This window comes from Pelophylax lessonae (assembly GCF_965119305.1).
Source record: "Pelophylax lessonae genome assembly, chromosome: 4".
NCBI classification, from domain to species: Eukaryota; Metazoa; Chordata; class Amphibia; order Anura; family Ranidae; genus Pelophylax; species Pelophylax lessonae.
Genome location: NC_138771.1, coordinates 128495572 through 128519795, shown reverse-complemented (window position 1 = coordinate 128519795; position 24224 = coordinate 128495572). Strand labels below are relative to the sequence as shown.

Genomic DNA, 24224 nt, shown 5'->3' with positions numbered 1-24224 from the left:
TATCCAGAGAAGATTTCTCTGAAGCTGTACTAGATTTTTTGGGTCGGCTTCCAAATAGGATTGCTGTCAGCAGAGTAAGCATGATTCTAAGCCTTTTCCTCCAAAATCTTAGTTTGACATTATTGCAGCTAGAACAGCCTCTGTGCCTTCTACTGTGGATGTACTATCTGAAGAAGGGTATTACAGACCTTTGTTGGATGTTTTTGTCCCTGAAGGGCCTCAGTCAGCTGAAATAGCGATTAGGCTAAATATACCATACTGGGTCTTATCAGTGGTGTACAAGTTACATTTAAAATGGAGCAGCCTGTAGCTTCTACTAGTGCTGTTTCCTGTCTAGGATCCCTGAAAGGACCCAAGACTATCAAAACGTTTTTGGAACTGCTTCAACCTGTTCTGTACAGAGACTGGGACACTCCTGAAAAATGTGCTGCTCCCAAATACTTTGTAGACCAATATCTGCTTAATGAGGATGTTCTTAAAAATGTAACTCTTTACACTGTGGCTCTAGTGATATCCTACCTTAAGAAAACACTGAACACACCTATTGAGAATGCTTCATTGTTTAAGGCTCCCACTGGAAAATGTTTGAAAGCCCATACCAAATCTTTGTCTTAATTGTACAATACAAGACACTGGCTTCTTTAAAATCTTGACCACCTTCAGGTAGAGACATCAGCAAACAACGTTGTTAGGACAGCCCATATAACCCCTCCCACTCCCAGCAATCCAATTTTTCTTTTTTTTTTTCCGCTAATGTCCTTAGGTGATGAACTGTAATGGTTAGGGAACCTCAATCAGGTTCAAAATAGATTTCTTGCTGCTGGATCTGATTAAATAGGTAATTAGAGTGCATGCACGTGGATATCATAGACTGACACACATTGTTCAGGTAAATGATACTACTTTTATTTCTAATGGACAGTATATTATATAGTTAGTAGGCGGTGTCATATGTTAGTACGTCATAAGCATAATATTAGCATAATACTGATTATTTGCAGCTTTCTGATTAGTCAGGTCCGTTATAAGGTGGTCCCCTTCGAGTTCATGAATGTTATCTTCTTTTGAAGGCACTGTGCCAAGTCTCCATCTTTCTTTTCACGTTCCATCTCGGTGGGTGGGGGCGAGTAGGTATCTAGTAACGGCCATTTTGAGTAAGGACGACAGAGGAAAAATATATACACATGTAGAGAAGAATACACATAGAAAAATAGACATTTTGCTTAATTCACAAGTGTTCATCACATTCCTTCACAAGCCCCCCTAAAATAGCTATTTTTCTTCTGTCCCTCATACTAAAGTGCCTACTCACCTGGCCCAAACTCCTCCTGAACTTTTTTAGGGCTGTACATAGAGAAGAGCAGTAACTAGTTCACTACCCCCCTCGATACAGCCTGGAGAGGGCAGTCAGGTGCTATCTATCCCTATAACCCTATAGAACTGTGAAATTATGAACAGGGAGTGACTGTAGGGTTTGTCCTCTTCCATCATAGGGCGGTCTTCTTCTTGGTGGAGAAATGTAGGTGTGCTATTGTCTATAGCTTTGCTCATTAGCTTCTTTACAAATGTTTGAATACAGCATACAATCAGGGCTAAAAGAACTAGGATTATCAGTACTGTTACTCCTATCTGGGCGAGCGCTTTCTGCCACCCACTCATCCAGCTAAAATATTGATCCCAAGGGTCTGTAATACCGGAGTTCTTCTTCAACTCAAATGACAGATCTTCCAATTTCTTGATAGCTAGAGTAACCTTACCATTTGCACCAGTGTTGTCAGAAAGGTTATTATGGGGAGCAAAGACTCAAAACCAGCTTTTACCTGATCCCTAGCTTGGAATTCATCTGGGACCCCCCTTGGGACCCCTATGGCATCTATGTACACGTGAGGATCAAAGCTTCCAGAGGGAGCTGCTCGCTTCCTCCTGTGGTTGGGTGCTGAGTCAGTGTATTTATCAGGGGTATTATACTACAAAGATCAAAAAAAAAAAAAATAAACGTAACCACTTATGTGCTGGATGAATTGTACCAAAATGTAGCGACACCATTTGTCTTAGTGATGGCCGCCTGTTGAGTACCTGTTTTGGTGATGATCACCTGCTGAGCTTTTATCAAACTTATAAGAAAAAAAAAAGGATATACAGCACAATCATTGTGCTGCCAGCAGGATCTTGTCTTCAGGAGATTGGGCTTTCTTGCAGTGAAAGGCGTGTATCCAGGTGCTTTGTATCGGGGATCAAGTGAATTTTTCCTTGTGTATTTCTTCACTAACACCCAATCTCCTGGCTGAAGACTGTGGGTTCCCGAGTCTGTTTCTGGATCTGGAATGGAGGAAAATACTCGAGAATGGATATTAGTTAAGGCTTTAGACAAATATGTAACATAACAAGTTAACATATCAGATTGTAACTGCGACTGCTGTGGGGAGTAACAGCCAAGTCTGGGGGCTGAACCAAACAAAACTTCATAGGGAGACAGGGCATGTTCCCCCCCCCCTCCCGGGGGGTGTGCCTGACACTGAACAGGGCAATAGGCAAACTTTCTGGTCAACTCATGTTAGTCTCTTGGGCCATCTTTAACATCCTGTTCTTTAGAATCCCATTCATCCTTTCTACCTTCCCACTACTTTGAGGGTGGTATGGGGTGCGTAAAGCCAACTGAACTCCCAGTGCTGCCCAAATCTCTTTTTGTTAGGGTTGCTGTGAAAGCTGGGCCCTGATCGCTCTCTATCACCTCTTGGACCCCAAATCTATGTACTATCTCACTAAGTCGTTTTTTCTTTTTTTTTTTAGCCGTGGTTCTAGCTGTCATGTTTGTGACTGCGTAGGCTCCTGGCCAGCCCGAGAACATGTCCACCACCACTAGGGTGTATTCTTATCAGCCGCTTTTTGGCATCTGTATGTGGTCAATGTGTATCCTCTTGGATGGATATAAGGGTTTTTTCAAATGTTTCTGCGGTGTCTTTTCTGTCCTCACCGTCTTTCGTATTCTTCTCCTTTGTCGATCCATTCCAGCTTTTCACCTGTGTAGGCTGCCTTTGCATAGAGGCTAGGTATAGTCTGTCAGATGGCACATGCACTGCCAAAGGCATCTGCACTGAGGATTCACTCTGCTCTTCAGCCACTTCGGCCGTTTTTCGTTGGTTTGGCCGCTTTATCCGCCAAGTGGTTTCCCCTGGCTTCTTGAGAATTCAGCTTGCCATGTGTTTTAACCTTCAAGACAGCCACTTGTTCCAGTAGGAGTAATGCATCCATTAAATCCTTGATGGCAGGACCATGTTTCACCGATGTTCCGGCCGCTGTCAGGAACCTTCTAGCTCTCCGGATGATACCAAAATCATCTGCTTGTAGGCTTTCAAATTCAGAAGTCACAGCATAACTCTCTCCTTCTCCCCCCTCGAAAAACGGCAGAAGGGTGGCCGGGTTGAGAGTGAGACACCTTTGGAGGGTCATGTTGTCAGGAAGTAGGAGGGAGACTTGCAGCCATAGATGTCTGGCGTGGACAGGTGTCGGAGTTGCACCTGATTTAAGATGGCAGCAATGTCATGCGGTGCCAGAAGAAGCAGGGGGTGTGCTAAGACAAGGTCTGAAGTTTTGTCTAGGAGTGCTTGGGCAGCAAAGACAGCCCTTAGACAGGAAGGACCACCTCTAGCCACGGGGTCAAGACGGCAAGAGTAGTAACCAATGGGTCTAGTCCGCCCTCCATGTTCCTGAGCCAGGACCCCTGTGGCGTGGCCATTCTTCTCCGACACAAACAGTTTGAAGAGTTTCTCATAATCTGGAAGGCCCAAAGCAGGAGCTGTGGATATTGCTTGCTTCAGCAGAATAAAATTGTCCAGGGCCTCGTTTGACAGGGTAAATGGCATGGACTCAAGAGCATCATAGAGTTGTTGCATGAGGAGGGATGCATCAGGGATCCACGCCCTGCAGTAAGATATGTCTTGTGCCTTTAGAAATGCAGTGGCCTAAAAAGGTGACAGTCTTGGAACACCACTGTATTTTCTCTTTGGAGGCCTTACAGCCTTGTTCTGCAAGGTAGCATAGAAGACTTTCTGAAGTTTCTTCAGCAGCGGGGTAGTCATCTGCATAGAGGAGAAGAGTCACTGTAGGTTGTTCCTGTTGCCAGGTATCAGGAACAGAGGTTATGGCTTTGGCAAATTGACTTGGAAATCTTGGACCATTCTGTATTTCTCTGGTTCACCTTTTGGGATCCGTTTCTTCACTGAGAACAAAGATGTGTTGCATTCAGAAGTACAGGGTAGCAAAGCACCATTAGACACAAGGGTCTCAACCTGTTTTGAGATAGCTTCGGATTGAGCTAGCTTCAACGGGTCCAGTCTCTCTGGAGGCGTGATTTTCTAGGTAGGAGTGCCCCAGGTTTTAGTTGCACCATGACTGGCGGTACTTTAAAGTGATCAATGTCTTCTGGTTCAGTGGACCATAGGCATGCAGGGATCCTGCCAAGTACTTCAGTGGTACTGAACTTGGAGTTGTCGCTTCACGTAGTGTCTTCATGAGAGGCAGAGAACACAAGGCAGATGAGTCTTCTAAGGATAGGGGAGTATGTAGCTTCACTCCTCCTTCGGGCGTAAAAAATAATTGAGGCCTGTAGTCCGGACAGCGAATCAGCTCCTAGCAGATGCAAGGGGCATGTAGAAGACACCACAAATCTGGCAAGCAAATCAGGGAATGTCCCCACTTGGATTGGCTCAGTAAGAGGACTAGGTAAATTTCTTGTAGCTGTACTATCCTGTGGTATAGGGGCACTGGCTGTGTTTCTGGGTCAGGCAGACTTGTCATTAAGGTCGCTGTTTGTGATGGGGTTAAATCATCGGGTGCGCTTGTCACCTGCGGTTGGTTGTCCCAGTCGGATGTGTCTTCATCACTAGTATATTGGACCTGTAATCCAGGGAGGATGGGAGTGTTAGAACAGGGAGAATTGGATATAGACCTTTGTTAGGCCTTCCGGGTATACCAAGATGGCCGTCTGCAGGAACTGTACTGGGCGGGGCAGGAAGTGAAGACTTGACTGCACCAAGATGGCTGTTTGCAGGAACTGTACCTGTGGGTTGCGTATGAGTAGGAGTGGTGTGAAGATAATGGGCGGCAGGCGGAGAGTAAGGACCCTCCCCTTTATTTCTCCAGACTCCATTATAGGGCGGGGGCTTACGATCTACTTTATGATATACATACATCATAGAGTTTCCAACCTTGATTGTCTCTTCAAGCCATCCTTCAGAATGCAAAGCTTTTGCGGTTTTATACCAGGCTGTTGCCACGGTCAACAAGCCCTTATCACACAAAATTCCTTTTTAATCCCTGATTAGTACACGCCAGAATTCTGGTTGAAGCCTTTCCACGGGATCTTCTAATTTGCAGACTTTTGCAATCTTGGATAAATGTTTAACAGCCTCACTCCCTTCCCTACGCTTCACAATATCATATGCAAACATTCCCTTCTCCGGCTTGCTAATATGCTGACCCATATTCCTCTCCCCCCCTCTCTGGGCTACCCAGCTCAAATGCAAGGTCTCTTACTCTTTTCTGTTCTTCTGCCGCTGTCTCAGCTGACGGCCAGAGGGGGCAGTACTGGCAACTAAACGCTTAACTTGATGAAATAGTTTTGGCTGTGTGCCAATTTTCAAAATTCAGACCAGGGGTGACCAGAGCTGATCAGAGGTTCCCCTCCTGGAATAGAGGATGCCCCCTAAATATCTCTCAAATATTATAAGCAGATATAGAGTTAATCTAATTTGAAACTTTTGGCTCAGTGCCAATAGGGTTCAATGGTCACACTAATTGCGGTAACCCTTTCTGTCCAAAAATAAATTCTATAACTATTTCAGGAACAAAAAATATTCACAGTTGAACCCCCCCTTGGTAAGTAGCCAATTTTCAAAATTTTTGTCCCAGAGCTTCCTTTTACATAGGGACCCATTTGCAAAATGTAAGTTCTCATTATCTCTAATTCTATAAAAAATAGCCTCAAAACATCCAGCCAACTATGGCAAACTGTGTTTCCTGATAAAAACCTTTTTTTTTTTTTTAAATCACGATTAGCACTCTTGCCAACGGTGTCTACACTTTATACACAAATGTTTAAATGGCAAAACTCCAAAAATTCCATAAAAAAGTAATAATTGCATATATCTGGTTATGCTGAGGCTTATTGTCCTCCAAACTCCGCAAGGAGTGACCCCCTCCCGCTTTCTCACGAGAGAAAAAAAAAAAAGTATGCCAGCTGCGTGCGCGGGGGGGATTTTCCAGATAACAACACAGTGCAAGTCTCAGAGAGAAGAAAAAAAAAACTTTCAGGGACGCACATAAGAGAAGGAGGGGGGTTGAACTGAAAAAAAAAAAACTCAAAACGTAACCCCTTCCTCTCTCTGTCTCTCTCTCTGTTGCCCGTAGCAACTTCAAACCTGACTGGATTTATCTGTGCAATAATGTACGTTTCATTTCACAACACACACAGAACAAAACATAACTCCTGTCGTCTCTCACTTGTCATGTGACCTCAACAGATGAGCTAAACCCTCAGGAGATCCTTCGAATCAGTCAAACTCCCAAGTTACCCGTCCCGTAGGACGTATGTTGTAAGGTCCATCTTTTCAAGGGCAGACAGCTCACTTGAATCCAAGGCATGCTTACAACTATTGTATCAGCCTATTGAGACACACTTCAAGCAAAACGACAGACACTGAAGACATTACTCCTGCCTCCCCTAGTGTCGGGCATCCACCTGCAGCCGGGCTTTCCCCTCAGAGGATCCTTCGTATCAGCCCTCTGAGTATCCCGTCTCAAAGGACGTATGTTGCAAATATCCGTCTTATTCAAGGGCAAAACAGCTCACTTGAATCCAAGGGCAAAACAGCTCACTTGGTGACACACAAATGCTACCTTCCAGCCTGCAGAGACACACTTCACTCAGGATGGCAGACACTGAACAAACAATATACAGCCAGCAGAAATCTTACGGCGGGTTAATAAAAACAGCCCCAGGTGAGGATTACCCACCTTTTGAAACGTCTTTCGAAAAGCACCTGAGATCTGCGATTAAGATAAGACAGAAACAAGTAGTACAGTGGTAAGGTAAAAGTACCTACCGTACTCTCAGGGGTGCGCAAGTCCCTCTTGGTCTGTCTCCTCCAGTCGCCAAACCTCCTACGCGGCTTTTCGGCAGACGAACACCTGAGGGCCCCACGTTCAGGGCGCCATTTGTAATGGTTACGGAACCTCAATCAGGTTCAAAATAGATTTCTTGCTGCTGGATCTGATTAAATAGGTAATTAGAGTGCATGCACGTGGATATCTTAGACTGACACACATTGTTCAGGTAAATGATACTACTTTTATTTCTAATGGACAGTATATTATATAGTTAGTAGGCGGTGTCATATGTTAGTACGTCATAAGCATAATATTAGCATAATACTGATTATTTGCAGCTTTCTGATTAGTCAGGTCCGTTATAAGGTGGTCCCCTTCGAGTTCATGAATGTTATCTTCTTTTGAAGGCACTGTGCCAAGGCTCCATCTTTCTTTTCACGTTCCATCTCGGTGGGTGGGGGCGAGTAGGTATCTAGTAACGGCCATTTTGAGTAAGGACGACAGAGGAAAAATATATATACATGTAGAGAAGAATACACATAGAAAAATAGACATTTTGCTTAATTCACAAGTGTTCATCACATTCCTTCACAGAACAACCTCTCTCTACTAAGAGCAGCTTGTTGACCTATATTTCTGAATTGACCAAAAGATTGCAGACTTGTTGTGGTTATTCACATGTAGAAACCCTTCTCTACCTGGCTGCATAGACGCAGTTAAGGGCAATATGATCGCAGCTTCCAGATCAGTCATCCCTTGACAGTGGAAACAAACCGGACTCATTGCAAGAAACATATAGAAATTGAAATTCAGGACCGACCTGTAGCGTTGCACGGGGTTCTGCATGTGGCACTTAGTACAAAAGTACATTGCAGTGTAGTTGGCTGCAAAGTTCTTAACAGGTCCAGAGGAGTAGTGATCTAAGTTCCAATGGTTCCAGTTCCAGTCCCTAAAGACCCTCTCCATGAAGGAGGGGGGGGGGGGGGGTATGACCTTTTACTGCAGTTAAAACAAGGATTTCCAGAGGTGGCCAATCCCCTTGGAAGGTGTCTGTTCCCTGGTGTGGTAAATCCAGGGCTTTGCCCTTTTCCCTGGGTGGCCCCCTTCCCCTCACACCCAGTTCACCCCCATCCTGCCTAGTGGTAGTCCCTGGACCTCAGGTCCCTAGTTTGGGAAATATGAAGTGAGTATTAAGAGCCCCTTAGGCTGTGGACTATAGCTATGACAATTTGTATTTATTTTGTCATAGCATGGGCCACTTTAAATGGTCTGTCACTGCCATAGCATCGTGTGCAACACTTTCCATATAGCAGGGTGATTTGTGCGCAAATGCTGCAACATATTGAATGCACAATGTTCTTTTTTGTTTGCGTAGTCCCACCCTTTGTAGGAGGTACACAGCCTTCTCCATGGACTGGAATGCATTCTTGTGCACATTGCTTTGTTGAAGACAGGCAAACCACAGCTCCAGCTGCTGCTCTTTTCCAGTTTGTAGTTCATATCTCTGCATCAGCCTTTAGCAGTAGTTAAAGTGGCAGAAGCGCCAAAAATAGTTATTCAAAAGATAGGCACGAGTAGTCTGCTTTAGTAAAATATCTTCCTCAGTTCAAGTTCACAAAATTGGTGTCTAGTATCAGCTGGTAGAGTGCTCCACTTGGGACATATTCTTTTTTAACCACTAGGTGGAGTGTAGAGTTTGTGGCAATGATGTCATCTAGATGGACTGAGTACATGTGATCCACCTAGATGACCTCACAGCCACAAACTCTACATTCCACCCAGTGGCTGATAAAAAAAGTATGTCCCAAGTTGATTACACAACCAGCTGATACTAGACACTAATTTTATCACCTTGAACTGAGGATGTGGCAATTTAAAGCCAAGAAACAAATTGTATTCAGTGAAATAAAGTAATTGGATGTCTTACCAAAGCAAACAACTCGTGCCTATCCTTTAAATAACCACTTCAAGCACCTCTGCCTTCAAGCTTGTATTACTGGATCATCCACAGCAGCTCATGGAAAGAAAAGAATTGGGGCTCCATAGTGTAGCAAAATCAAAATAGTACTTTAATAAAATAAACAACTTACATCTAAAATCGCAATGCAGTGTAGATAAAAGACCAGTGGGGTCTCCAGACAGCGTTTTGCTTCAGTAATAAGAACTTCCGGTTTCGGCCGAAAAACCGGAAGTGACGTCACCCGGCTCCTCCCGACACGTTGCGTCACCAATGACGTCTTTATCAAAACCCTTGATTGGGCAGGTTACTCCTGGAAGGACAGGACAACACCTTTCCCTGTTGAGGCTCAGTTATTGCCTCCGGGGCTTTTCTGCACTGTTTCTCAGATTTACAAGGCCACCACCTGGTCCTAGATTCACACATTTGTTAAGTTATCAGGTGGATGGTTAGGCCTCTGCTTAAAGTGATTGTAAACCTCTGACAAGAAATATGAACAAAGCCTATCCCTCTATAGTGTGTCATTATCTCAAATCAGAGCACTGAGTGTTTTCTGTCTGCTGCCTCGTTCCTCTACCATCTACATGAGTCACTTCTTCTGGCAGGTTTTCCTGACACCAAGAGGTAAAAAGGTGACAGGGCAGGGAGTTCCAGCACACAGCCTGTGATTGACAGCCTTAAGTCTGTTCCTATGTGCTGTGTGAATGTAGGGTGTGTGACCCCGCCAGCCATTTCACTGGGTAAGGGTTTACAACCACTTTGGGCCAGCTTTGACTGTAAAGTTCTTCAAGCCACTCTTTAAGTTTGGAACCTGATTTACTGTTTGCATTGTTTGCCGTGTTGACTTTCTTTGGAGTCCAAAGGTCCTGCATGAAAGCTATCAAGTTGGTCATAGCCTTCCTTTATCAAACAGAGACTTTGTAGCCTCGGTGGACATCAAGGATGCATAGTGACTAGTCCTCTTTCAAGCGCATTAACACTATCTTGGTTTTGCTGTGGGTACTCAACACTACTGGTAGTACCTTTTTGCTTACTTCTACCCCAAACCCTATAACACAACATTCTATTGTCATAGGACGGTCTCTAGACAAACCTTTCGCCTGACACCCAAGATCAGATTGTCTGTGCCCTGGTGGTTCAGGATTAAAGCATTGGAGTTGGGAAAATCCTTCTCCCACTATCACAGAAAATCTTTATAACAGATGCCAATCAGAAGGGCTTGGGAGCAGTCAGTGCAGAGAACTTAGACACCTGAGAAATTCTGTCTTTTAATCAATGTTCTAGAGGTCTGTGTGGTCTGCCTGTCCCTGCAAAATTAGACATTCCATATGATATTCCATATACAGTGTCATTTAATTTAGGACTTATTTGCACAAGACCACAGTAGTGGCATATATCAACCATCAGAGAAGACCAAGAACTTTGGCTGTAGCTGAAAGGATACAAAGGATTTTAGGGCAGAGCATGTTCCAGCTTGTCTGCCATTCATATACCAGACATGGACAGTTGATAAAAAGATTACCTCAGCCAGCAACTCCTGGACTCGGGGGGAATATTCCCTACACCCACAAGTGTTTCAGGACCTGGGTCATAGGTGGGAGATGCTGAAAGAAGACCGCCTAGCCTCCAGGTTCAACAAACAAACAAAACAAGTTTGTATACAAATGCACGATCCTCTGGTGGAAGCAATGGATTCTATGGTAGTTTTGTGGGGTCAGTACAGCCTGATTTATGCCTTTCCTCCTATAAAACTACTCCTCCATCTAGTCTAAACCACAGAATCAAGATAGGGGCATTTTAGTGATACTTAAAGCTCTGGATTGATCCAAGCAGATGTGGTAATTTGACCGGATCAAACTCCTGGCAGTTACTTCCAGGATCTGCCAGATTGACCGGATTAAACTCAAAAGTCTGGTTTACCACTCTGTTTTGGGGTGCTTTAAAGGCAAGCCCAGGTCATGAAGGACAGGGGTCTCTCTAAGCCAGTCGTTTCCACACTTTTAAAAGGAAGGAAGTCTATCTTTCATAAAAGTCTACCATCGTACATGGAAAGCTTAGGGAAGGTGCCATGTACAGATTAGTGCAGAGCTATAAACCCTACAGAATACAAATAAATGAATGAATAGGGAGGGCTAATCAGACAAGTCCATGCTGGAGGGGCCCGTGCAGATGGAAGTGATCCTAGTCTGTAGCATAGACAGAAATCTTTAAGACTTGATGTGAAAGCAAGCATGTGCAGATCCACCACCAGACAAAATGGCCTCTCACCTTAACGATAGACCACTGAACTAACAGTGGGTCATAAGCGCTTTATGATTTCCACACCAAAGAAAGGAGAAACCAGGATAACATAGGGATAACTTCCAGGACACTCCCTCGGTTCCATGTACATAAAGGCAATCCAATGACCCCTCAGCATACAGCTCAAATAAAGCATACAAGGCGGAACATAGTGAAGTATTACAAACAATCAGTTTATTGAATACAAAGTAGCCACTCTAACTTAAAAAAGAACTGAGCCCAGTGCTAGGTCAGACAGCAGGACATGCAGTATGATGCGGCTCGTACATCTGAATCCTCTGTGAGATAGCGGGTGACGTCACGCCTCCTCCTACCCTCCGTACGCATTACGTCCCAAGGGGAGGGACTTCGTCAGCGGAGTATGGAGGAAAAGACAGCACCCGCATATGAAGGACAGCCAGAGCGTTTATAGGCTAATATGTCTCTGGTAACCATGGCAATTAGGACGCTCTGATCCCCTGCACTAACTGGAAGAGAAGCAAGCTAACAGCGGTGACACGGAAGTCACCCAATTGCCGTTTACCAAAAGGAAACACTCCTACTGGAGACGTTCACTTCCCCACCTATTTTACTGACACCCATTAAAACTAAACTATTTTATTGCGCAATTTAATACGTAATACAGGGATACACAATTAAAAATGTAATTAAAATAGGAAATAAATATGAAGGGGAGATCAATATTTAAAATATATATAAAAAATATATCTCTCACTAAAAATGTTATAACTCACACCCGCTGTCTCACAGCTTACAATTACAAAAATAAGGGTAAATTAATGATCTGAAATAAAACCGTTTAAGTCAAAGTCGACATTTAACCCTCTCGGGACAGCGACTTTTGTTTCGTAGATCCAATACAATTCTCGACGACTCAACTGTCTTATAAAATTACCACCTCTCCAGTGCTTTTTAACTTTTTCCAGCCCCCAGAATTTTAAACAACGTGGGTCCCTATTGTGACACAATCTGAAATGCTGAGACACATAGTGTGTCTTAAGTTCTTTTCTTATGTTATTTTTGTGCTCAACTACTCGGACATGCAATGCTCTGGAAGTGCGTCCAATATACTGCAAACCGCAGCTGCACACCAGCATATACACAATCCCAGTAGTAGAGCACGTGATAAGATCAGAGATTTGATAAGACTTGTCAGTTGCTATTGAAACAAAATCCTTCTGTTTTTTTAAATTTGCCCTGGATATCCTACAAGCAACACACTTCCCACAGGCAAAAAATCCTGTCAGAAAAGAGAATAATTTATTCTCCCTATAAATGTGGGGGGGGGTCATTGACCCCTGGTGCCAACCAGTCTCTTAAGGTGGGAGCTTTTTTATACACAAACTGCGACTTATCAGAAAGGGCAGGTCCTAACGTTTTATCCTGTTTGAGAATGGCCCAATGTCTTTCGATAATCTTTTCGATGTGTTTATGCTGGATACTGTAATCCATCACTATCCGAAAATTATTGGTGCAAACTTCCTCTACTTCTATATCCTGTTAGATAGTAAGGACTGCCTATTGGTTTCCTGCACTTTCAACCAATCCCTCTTCAAAGCCTCTTTGTTATAACCTTTTTGTTCGAATCTCCCCATATGTATTTCACATTGGGTAAGGAAATTACCCTTTGATGTGCAATTTCGCCTCAGGGCACTTAGAAAAATGAAACAAAGTGCTACATGTACGTCAGCCAATCAGGAAATGAAAAATTGAAAAAAATGTAATAATTCTTCAAGGACAAAGTAACATGTTTTCCTATCAAAATGCACTCTACTAAATCTGTAAGTGTGCTTTGGGCTTTTAGGCATTAGGCAAACAATTCCCAAATTTCAAGGCTGCCACATGGCCCTCTGTTCACACTATTTCTAGGTTTTACCAGGTGGATTTAAGGGTCTTGTCTGCTAGCAGCTTCGGGATGGAAGGTCCTTCAAGTAGCACTTTAAACTGCAGGCTACACCCAGTTTTATTTTCTTTGTTTGTGGGCCTGTTAATGTTTAGTTTGCTGTTGCCCATCCCTCAGTTGGGCTGCTTTAGGATGCTCCGCTCGTACTGGATAAACGAAATTCGGTGTTCCTTAATGAACAATAAAGAAAGCAGGATTTTTGTTCTTACCATAAAATCTGTTTCTTGAAGTTCATTAAGGGAAGCAGGTCCCACCTCTGTGTTTGTGAGCTATTCCAATGTACTTCTTTCCTACAAAACTGAGGTATGCTGAGGAGTTAGGAGGGCTATACCTGGCTGGCCAAATGCATGTTTGCCAGTGTCCAAATCCTTCTAAAATTGACAGGATATTCCCAGATCTCACATCTCTTCCGTGGACGGACCCGCCGCATAGACCCCCTTCTGCCCTATTGCCTCTTGCAACATCCAACACACTACAGATATGGGACACATATCTGGCTAAGGGATTACTTTCCTCTAGACCTAGTCCCCTGACCCCTTTGTTCGGCATTGCATCCTTTTCTACTACTTATGTCACCACTACATTCCTGTCATGGCAGAAATCTGATAATGCTTTATTGGCACACACGCTTCGTAAAGATAAAATCATCCCCTTGCTTCAACTGAAGCCCACTCAATTATGTGGATTGTACGGCTTCATTTCCGATTCTCCTCAGCCTTTGCTGACGTTATAGCAGAGGGCCTGGACCAACCTTTAAGGGTAGAGTCTTCCTTTTAACCTTGCCCCCCCCTTTTTTTTTTCTCTTCTGTATCCCTTCTATGTCTCTTTTCTTCTCCTCTTATCTTTATCTTATCTTTACTGTATATAAACGCAACTCGATTTCCATACCTACTTCTTCCATGCCTAGTTTGATTTAGGTACTGATGATTGCTCTACTTCAGAATCTGATATCTTGGTTTACCGAATACTTTATTACTATATTACGGTTGATGGTTTCCCCATGTGCCAGTTGCTCTACGATCTAGCTTAGGTCGGGTGTCTCTTGTAGATCGGGGCTCGGTGTGTAGCCCTGCGCTCTCGACACAGCTAGTACCCTGTGGGGGTGTTGGGGCATTGGGTTGGCACACCCGAGTCCTGAGGATGCCACACTTTGCATTTATTACTTGTTGAATAATCACACAGGATATATTACTATATTATTGTAAATTCCTTATAACTGGCTGACAAGTACCTTAGCTGTCAGGATTTCATGACAACCATTTATTTACAGTCTATGTATTTTTTTATTTGTTTCTTATTTTCCTCCATGTATTCATGATTCTGTTTGGAGATCTGAAAATAAAAACTGATTGAACATAAAATTGACAGGATAACTTAATCATATCAGAATAACCAAATCCCGTGTCCCTTAATGAATATCAAGAAACTGATTTTACAGTAAGCACATAAATTCTATTTTTCTTAACAATTCTTTTTGATTTGACAGGGTCGGGAGAGAAGGCAAATAAGTCACATGCAGTTTCTAAGCTGGCCAGATTTTGGGGTACCTAGCTCTGCAGCTGCCCTTATCCATTTTCGGGATGCTGTGAAGAAAGAGCAAAGAAGACTGGTGAATGAAATTGGGAGCCAGTGGAAAGGGCCAACAGGGGGTCCTCCCATTGTAGTACACTGCAGTGCAGGCATTGGAAGAACAGGTATTGACATGTGTTGTTAAGGGGTAGGGGTGGAGACAACACTCCTTGTAACCCCATGGCTGGCAACCTTCTGTAGCTTGGTGCCCCCTTATAGAGCAGGGGTATTGAATTAAAATTTATAGAGGTTCAGTCAGTAACATTTTTTCTTGGCAGAGGTCCGAATCTCATGTTTGCTCTATAATATAATATAAAAAATATACACGCCAATTGTATCTCTGCTATGCTCCGTGCATCTGCCCACCCTCTTGTGTACAAACTCCTCACAGAAGTGGCAGAAGGTGAGAAGGGCAAGATTGAGTGTGGCTGAAAACAAGCCTGAAAAGCAAGCGGGGCAATGTTGTTTTTCGTATTTAGCTACATATATGCAAAAGCCTTCCAGCTTAGCTCTGTGTGTAATGCCTTCTAACAACCAATTCAGTTTAAAACCGAAATGAAAGGCAAATCATTTTTGTATAGATATAAAATAACATTATAAATACATTTTCACATTCCTTCTTTTCTAAGCTGCATAATAGCTGGGGGGAGGAGAAGCAGCACACTATGCTTGCCAGTGAATGGCTGTGCAGCGGGAGGGGGACGACAAGTCTGACCATTGGAGGAGAGTACATGGAGTTCCCAGCGTAGCTAGAGAACTGACCACGGTGTGCGCTCCTTCTTAGTGTGGTCAGTTTTTAATACAAAAGCACGGGACTATCAGGGATTTCACGTAAAGACGGTAATACCAAGAGAACAGGATTTTTTCCTCATACAAGTACATGATACTGCAGGCTTGATTATGATAAATCTTCCGGTATAATGAAGTGTTTTAAAGTAAAATTATGCAATAGATCAATGATGTGCCTCTTGCAGAACTACATTCATTTTAAATGAATGACCCAGCTCTATATTAAATACATTCTCCTCCTACAATAGCTTGCTGGACACACAGCAAAGAAAAAATGTTCCTGAAAATGTTTTGAAATGTTGCCAACTATGCTATCCTAGCACAAAAAACAGTTTTAAATGCTACTAAATGTAGCTGGAATACAATATCTGTAGAACTTTGGACAGAGATTTTGAAACGTTGCCAAGGAGGTGCTAACAAAACATCCCAATCAAGAAAGATTTAGAAGATGGGCAGTGTGAAAATACAGTATATGTGAGAAAAAAAAGGAAAGGCTAGGCTAGGACAGTGAAGATAATAAAGGGAAATACATGCCATGCTGCACAAGGCATTCTAAAGAACAAGTTAGAAGTCTTACCATAATGAGCCATTGGAATGGGAAAGAGAAGAGATTTTTCTAGAAAACTGATTAAATCCTAAAACATAGTCATGCAAAATTATGGCAAAACAAAGATTTTTTTTTTTTTTTATTTCGAGTTTATTTAGAAAAAGGTATGTACGCATCTTCAGGTGCATAAATTTACCAGTGCTTAGATAATATAGCTTATTAAATCCAGATAACAGATTTTAGAGTAGTATCAGAAGACAGTGATATACCTAGAGTACATGGAAGAGTTATATATAAAGTAGGTAATGGGGGAAATGTTCCCTGAGTCTTATAAATATTACTAATAATAGTACTAGAAGATGCAATGAATTTTCAGCTCAATTGTTTAACCACTTCAATACAGGGCACTTTCACCCCCTTCCTGCGCAGACCAATTTTCAGCTTTCATCGCTGTCGTACTTTGAATGACAATTGCGCGAACATGTACTGCTGTACCAAAATTAAATTTTTATCATTTTTTCCCACAAATAGTGCATTCTTTTGATGGTATTTAATCACCTCTGGTTTTTTTTTTTTTTTTTTTTTTGCTAAACAAATTAAAAAAGACCAACATTTTTTACTTTGTTTCTGTTATAAAATTTTGTTTTCTCCTTCACTGATGGGCACTGATGAGGCTGCACTGAAAGGCACTGATGAGGAGGCATTAATATGAAGCACTGATGGGCACTGATAGGGGCACTATAATCAATGTGCTGATTATCAGCGCAGACCCCCCCCCCCATCAGGAGAGCTCTTGGTCGGCTCTCCTCTGCTCTCAACTTGTCTGCATGAACTGAGGAAAGCCGACTACCGGCACTTCTTGGTTATCGATGTGATCGGCTGTGATTGATCACAGCTGACCACATGGTAAAGAGCCTACATCCGAGGCTCTTTACCAAGGTCGGAGATTCTGTGTATCAGAGCAACACACCGCACCACCAATCGCCGCTATGTGCACTCCCATGCAGCTTATCCTGCTGGACATCATATGATGCCCAGTCAGGATAACTGAGCCACCTTGCAGATGTCATTCCGCAATAGGCTGGTAGGGAAGTGATTAGAGGATGCAGGTAAGAAAAATGTGCATTTTATTTATTTATTTTTTTACACTGGCACCTGTAAAACATTGCACTTGTGATCAGCAGGTCGCGGGTGCATTGTCAGTATCCTCAGTACACTTGTCTGCCTGTACCTCTGATACTGGCAAGCAGTAACTGAATTGCAGGAAGAATCGAAGAACGAGGAGGATGCTCACCAGCACCCTCACAGTTCATTGAGAACTGCAATCTGTTGGTCATGGTGACCAACAGTAGTTGTAGTTCATTCATTCTCAGAACTCTGTGTATAAATGATGTAGTTGTGTGGGCAGAGCCCACACGCTGTTTTTAATTTGTGACAGCGGGTACAGGGAGAGGATCTCCTGCCGGCTATCACAAGGAGGGGGAAAGTGGTGGGAGAGGATGCAGGTGCTGGAGCATGTTGCACGTTTCACCCTAAATACGTGTGGAACATGTAACATGTTTCGAAGTTGAACTTAGCCTTTAAACTCTTCATGACGGTACTGACTCAGTTGTATCCACAATATACCACCAGATTCCAAAAATATAATAGTGGCTATTGCATTGGTAAAGGTCATTTTCTATTTCAAAACCAAAAAAAAGGCAGGCGAATGTCCTAATGAACAAACTATCGCACTTATCCCCTATGCCTGAAAGTTAAGGTAAGCTTGATACAGCAATATATGAACCAAGAACTACCAAATATACAGGTTCATATTAAAAGAGGCAGAGGCGTCTAAGTTCTCATACTGTCTGTAATTGGGAACCTTTTTTTTTTTCTTTCTACTGCTTCATATTTGCTTGTACGTTGTATCATTAATTATAAGTGCCTATCACACTCAGTGCCTGCCCTCTCATGTTCGTGGTCCCCTTTTTGATATTTATTTACTTTTTATAAATGTTTTTTTATTTTGCTTTGTAAAAGCGAGCCCACATCCAAATAATCAAACATTCAAGAGAGTTACAAAAAAAATTAATTTCTGTGTTGTTAACTACTATGTAAGAATTTTACTGTGCTGCAAAAGTGAGAAGAAGGACATGACTACACTCCTATCTAGGAAAATAAAATAAACTAAATCTTAAGAAACCAAGATGCATGTGTAATTCATAATTTTCTCAGTGAAAATATATAAACAACATAAACATCGACAAAGTAGTCAACCACAACAAAAATCTAGGCCACAAAAACTTCACCTTTTTCCAAACCCACTCATACATCATTATGTAAACCTAAATATGGTTATAAAAAAAAATGATTGCGCCTTTTCAGCTAGCTAAATTTTCCACCTCAGGTGATAATTTATGTTTACGAGGTTGCTCACAGGTAGGAATGATGTTGTACTGTGGGGCTGCCCACACATAAAAAGCCATTGGAATATGATATTCCGATTCCTTTCTAATAGTTTAGTAGTAACCATTTACCATGCTTCCGTATGAATGAACACAGTGACTGGTCAGTACTGATCGCTTACTGTGTTCATTCAGAAAAGGAAGGGGCAGGTAAATTGCATTTCTCTTACATCCTCTGACAGATGCAGCGGTCTCTGTGAGGTCCCCCCTGGCCGTTCTGGACGGATCCTGCCTCCCTGCTCCTTATGGGGGCGCTCTAAGCAGCGTCCACTGCATGGGGGCGGTGTATGGGTTCCTGCCTTGTCCTGGGGGGCTTCCTGTAGTGGATTCCCACGGTGGCCAGGGTTCCTGGGCTCCTGATTGTCTGCGTCATTTTCGGCCGCCATTTTGGGTGAGGGCAAGCCTGGCTGTATCAGTTTAAGGGCAGCAGCCATTTTTTGTGCATTTGCTTTTGGCACCGTTTTCGACGCCATCTTGGATGTGGGCAGCCACATTGTGAGGGTGGCAGCCATTTTCCCTGTGTTTCCCCTATACTTTCTATTGGCACCATGTTTGTGTAGCTCGGGGAGCTTTCGGCCTCTAGTGATTTTGGTCATTTCCTCCAGCCGTCTTTCACTTGCTGCAGAAGAAGCGTGGAGAGCGGTTTGTCTTCTCGCTTTCAGGCACTGTATGGGGATTTAATGGTCTTTTGGGCATTTTTCCTTAGACACATTTGCTTTATCGGTTATCTGATTACATTAAACGGGTCTCAGGCGGCAACACAGAGTCACGGTGCGGACCGCAATCGCCGATTTAAAGGACCAGTGTTCCTTTTTTGTATTTCTGCCAAAATGGAGTCCCAGAGTGACAATTTCCCCACTGATCTTGTTTGTGCATCCGGGACATCCGGATCACCTTCCCTAGCTTCTTTATCTGCAGCCATTGAAACTTTGGCGTCCAAAGTTGATCTTGTCATGTCACAAGTTCATGTTCAAAAATGGCCGATGCCCTTCTGTTTCTGAGCCTGATATGGTTGCCATGGACACTGCCCTCCCCGAGGGATCCCTGTCCGCTCACTCAGACGGTAAGGAGGATGAGTCCTCCCCTGCTGCGGCATGGAAACGCGCTTTGGTTGAAGTATTTGTTCGCTCTGTTAGGGAGACTTTGCACATTGATAATGAGCCCACCCAGTCAGGTAAGCGGGTTGTCTTTGGCTCCCGCAAAGCCCAGAAGTCGGGTCAGGTTTTCTCCTGCCCCGAGTTTCACGGTATCGTGAACGAACAGTGGTGACGTGTTAAGCATGTGCTGGCGGTGCCTAAGTGTTTTCAATGCCGCTACCCCTTTGCGAACTCTGTTTCCAGTCGCTGGACGGTGTCAGCTAAGGTGGACCATACTGTTCCCAGGTTGAATAAATCCATGGTGGTGCCAATGGAGGACTCCTCTGTGTTTAAAGACCCGATGGACAGGCGCGTGGTGTCACTTTCCCGCCACATGTACTTGGTGGCAGGCTCACTCCTCAAGCCGGTGTTCACTTCCGTGCTGATTTCTCAGACGATTACGGAATGGATTAAGGTGCTTGGGTGCAACTTGGTGGCTGAGTCGGTTCCCCCGAATCTCATTGAGCTCACAGACCAAATGGCCCAGGCCATGGTGTACCTGTGTGATGCGGCCCTGGACGAGGCTCCCCTGGTGTCTGCGGTGGGGATTGCACTCCGCCGCATGGTGTGGCTGAAGAGCTGGTCGGCAGACCATGCCTCTCAAAAGTCTGTGTCTGATATCCCCTTTTTGGGGGAACGCCTTTTTGGGAACTTCTTGGATGAGATTGTCAAGGGTCTCACAGGGGGTAAGAGTACCCTCCTGCCCCAAACCACGAAGGGTAAAGCACCCCGCGTATGGCGGGGTCCTTCCTTCAAGGCTCACCAGGGACATTTTGTGCCTTCTGGGGCCCAGTAAAAGGGTAAACTCTTCAGAGCCTCCGGAGAGGACAAGACGGCTTGGTCAGATGAGTCCGAGCATAGCCAGTCCAGTTCGAGAGATGGTTCATCCTCCGCATGAAGGGACACCCTCACCTTCAGGGGTGGGGGACAGTCTGCGTTGCCTTCCAGAACCCTGGGCATCTCTGGTTCAGGACTCACGGGTTCATGGACTAATTTGTTCGGGGGTTCAAGCCCGTATTTTGGTCTCGCCCGGCAGACAGGTTCTTTCCATCATGTCTTCGTTTATCTCCAGGATCGTTTATGGGCTCCCAGGGAGGCGGTGCGGGCTCCGCTTGCGCAGGGAGTGGTGGTGCCATTTCCTCGGCAGGAAAGGTTTCAGGGTCTTTAATTCACCCCTGTTCCCGGTGCCCGGGTACCCTGAGACTTGACCAAGGTTTGTCCGGGGTATTAGCCTTGTTCCCGCTCGGGGGGATTGCGATCACCGGTTATCTGGACGAATTCCTGTTGAGAGCAGGTTATCACCCGACCCTGTTGGGCGATCTGTCGATCTTCCTTTCCGCTCAATGTCCTGGAGTTCAGGACGATCAAACTCTGCCTGCTCCTTGGATGCCTCGGCGGCGCGGTATCCCAGTTCGGGTGCAGTCCTACATTGCCACTTCTGTGGCTTACATCGATCATCAAGAGGGCACCTGGAGTGCCCGGGCGGCCAAGGAAGTGGCCGAGATTCTGACTTGGGCCGAGGTGCACGTTCCAGCTATCTCTGCTGTTCATATTCCGGAAGTGGAGAACTGACAGGCGGACTTTCTGAGTCGTCAGTCCTTGGATCAGGCGGAATGGTCCCTGCATTCGGCTCCTGTGTGCCCGGTGGGGGACTCCGGATGTGGATCTGTTGGCGTCTCGTCTCTACGAAAATTTTGAAAGGTTCATGGCCAGGGCTCGTGATCCTCTAGCAGATGCCGCGGACGCGTTGTACCAGCTGATTTTCTGCCTTTTCCCCGATTCAACTGTTTGCCCAGGTTCCTCCGCAGGTTGATGTTGGAACGGGTACAAGTGATTCTGGTGGCCCCGGACTGGCCTCGTCGGTCTTGGTAGGCAGACCTTGTAAAGATGGTCCCTGGCGGCTACCTCTGAGAAAAGATCTGCTGTTTCAGGGGCCGATCTTCCACCCTGCTTTATGGTCTCTGGCTTTAACGGCATGGCGGTTGAAGGCCAGGGGTTGAGAGACAGAGATCTCTCTGATGCTGTTATTCCTACCTTGCTGAGAGCTCGGAAGGCTGCCTCCTGGAAGATCTATCATCGTACCTGGAAGGCGTACATTGCCTGGTGTGAGTTGCAGGGGTTGCATCCTCGCTCCTTTTTAGGTGGCGAGGGTCCTAGCCTTCTTGCAGAAAGGTGTGGAACAGCGTTTGGCGTTGGGCACGATTAAGGGTCAGGTGTCGGCCTTGGCCATTTTCTTCCAGCGTCCCTTGGGGACTAATTTCCTGATTCGCACCTTTATTCAAGGGGTGCGTCATCTGGCTCCCCCGCGGAGGGCCTCTTTGCCTCCATGGGATTTAAATATGGGTTTTGTCTGTTTTGCAACGACCTCCCTTTGAAACTATCAGAGAAATATCTCTGCCTGTGTTGTCCCAGAAAGTTGCTTTTCTGGTGGCTATCACTTCTGCTCGCAGAGTGTCTGAATTGGCGACTCGGTCTTGCCGTTTGCCTTATGTGGTCGTTCATAGGGATAAGGTGGTTCTGCTACCCAACCAGTCTTTTCTCCCTAAGGTGGTGTCTGCTTTCCACCTCAATGAAGATGTTGTTTTGCCTTCGCTTTGTGTGAAGCCTAAACATCCCAAGGAATTTGCCTTGCATTTGTTGGATGTGGTTTGGGTGATCAGGGTTTACCTGTCAACCACGGAACCCATTAAAAAGTCTGATGCCTGTTTGTCCTTCCTGAGGGACCTCTGAAGGGTTCGGCTGCGTCCACTGCAGCCATTTCTGAATTGATCAGACAGACTATTTTTCAGGTCTATTCACTCAAGGGTCAGGTGCCTCCTTTCCCTGTAAGGGCACATTCTACTAGAGCTGTGTGTGCCTCTTGGGCTTTTTGCTATCAGGCTTCTGTGGCTCAGGTATGCAAAGTGGCGACCCGGTCGTCTGTGCACACGTTTACAAAATTCTGCAAGATTGACGTGATGGCATCCTCGGATGCTTCCTTTGGCCGCGAAGTTTTGAGCGCGTTTGTTGAAGAGACATGGTTTTTTTCTCTTCTTGGGGTGAATTTTTGTTCTGGGGATAGCTCCTGTTTTTGGTTGAGCTTCTGTTTCCCTGTTGGCTGAGTTTTGGTTCTGGCCTTGTTGACACCTTACCGTTTTTGTTGGTTGCGTCTTTTCCCACCCCTCACACCTGCACTGCTGTGGGACATCCCAATAGTAATGGAACTTGGAAGAGGCTGCATCTGTCAGAGGACCTTGGAGAAAATATAATTTTTGTAAGAACTTACCGTAAAATTATTTTCCCTGAGTCCTCTGACAGACGCAGCCCCTGCCCCTCTATTTTGGGGTTGTTTGTCTTCCTGTACTGCTTGCTACGAAACTGATTAGTAAGCTCTGTGTTTGAGGGTAATGTCTAGAGGGACAACCCCTAAAGGTGTGTCTATTTAAAGCTTTTTTAATGAAGTTTCACTACCTAGCCTGCTTCTGCAGAGGGCGCCATTACCCAATAGTGATGAAACTTGGAAGAGGCTGCATCTGTCAGAGGACTCAGAGAAAAGAATTTCACGGTAAGTTCTTACAAAAATTCTATTATTTACCAGATCCTTAGCCCGCTCTCAATTCTGAAACATCCCCCTGTGTGCCCGCAGCAGCAGCCGGCGGAGAGGAGGGAAGCTGACAGCGCAGTGGAGGTGACCAGGCAGTAGGGGGAACCTGCGCCGCATGGGGATGATTAGAATGTACCCAGGCACACACGACACAGCCAGTGCGCACGCCTATGCTAGTTTATTTGCTCATGTTAAATATTTATTGATCCTTTGTGTTGATTAGGATTCTTTGAAAAAAAAAAAGTTATGTTATTATATTGCTGAAGGAATACTGGTGTGATGCTGTAGGCAGTCACAACAAAACTGCATATGATGCTGCTAATTACTAATAGTTAATGTTTTATTTCAGGTACTTTCTGCACACTGGATATCTGTTTATCCCAAATAGAGGATGTGGCTTCTCTGAACATCCAACAGACAGTTCGGCGAATGCGGAAACAGCGAGCACTAAGCATACAGACTCCAGAGCAGTATTACTTCTGTCATATGGCTATCCTTGAACACTTTGTAAGCTGATATCAAAACTATGCCACTTTCCTCATAAAGGGAGCAAGGGCCCACATTAAGGGCTGCAGAAGCCTTTATTCTCTTTGGGTACCACCAAGACAGTAAGGCATCCAGTCAATTGCTTCTATGCAAAGCAATAATAATAAAATACTTGTAATCAGGAATTGATCTGCATTATATTCCAGTGCACATTCTCTTCTTACAGACCACTATAGAAATATTTAACATTTTTAAACAAGAATGGTATTCACATAACCAATAAATGTACCTTTATAGAACCATAAAATTGGGTACATGCACATATACGTGACAAGTTTAAAAATTGAGACCTAACATGCACATGCCAGTTACCAGTAAGAGTGATTGGGGGAGTACAAG

The 24224-nt window shown here is 44.4% G+C and overlaps 1 protein-coding gene across 1 annotated transcript in view; it reads left to right on the top strand.

Moving 5' to 3' along the window:
- Positions 1-23855, top strand: part of LOC309552550 (tyrosine-protein phosphatase non-receptor type 9-like) — a gene marked incomplete at its 3' end in the record, with an annotated part of 136324 nt that extends 112469 nt beyond the window's left edge. The window contains exons 21-22 of the mRNA XM_082253505.1: positions 14755-14962; positions 23689-23855. Coding sequence (XP_082109631.1) covers positions 14755-14962; positions 23689-23855 — 375 coding nt within the window. The remainder of the gene's footprint in view (positions 1-14754; positions 14963-23688) is intronic.
- Positions 23856-24224: the final 369 nt, after the last annotated feature.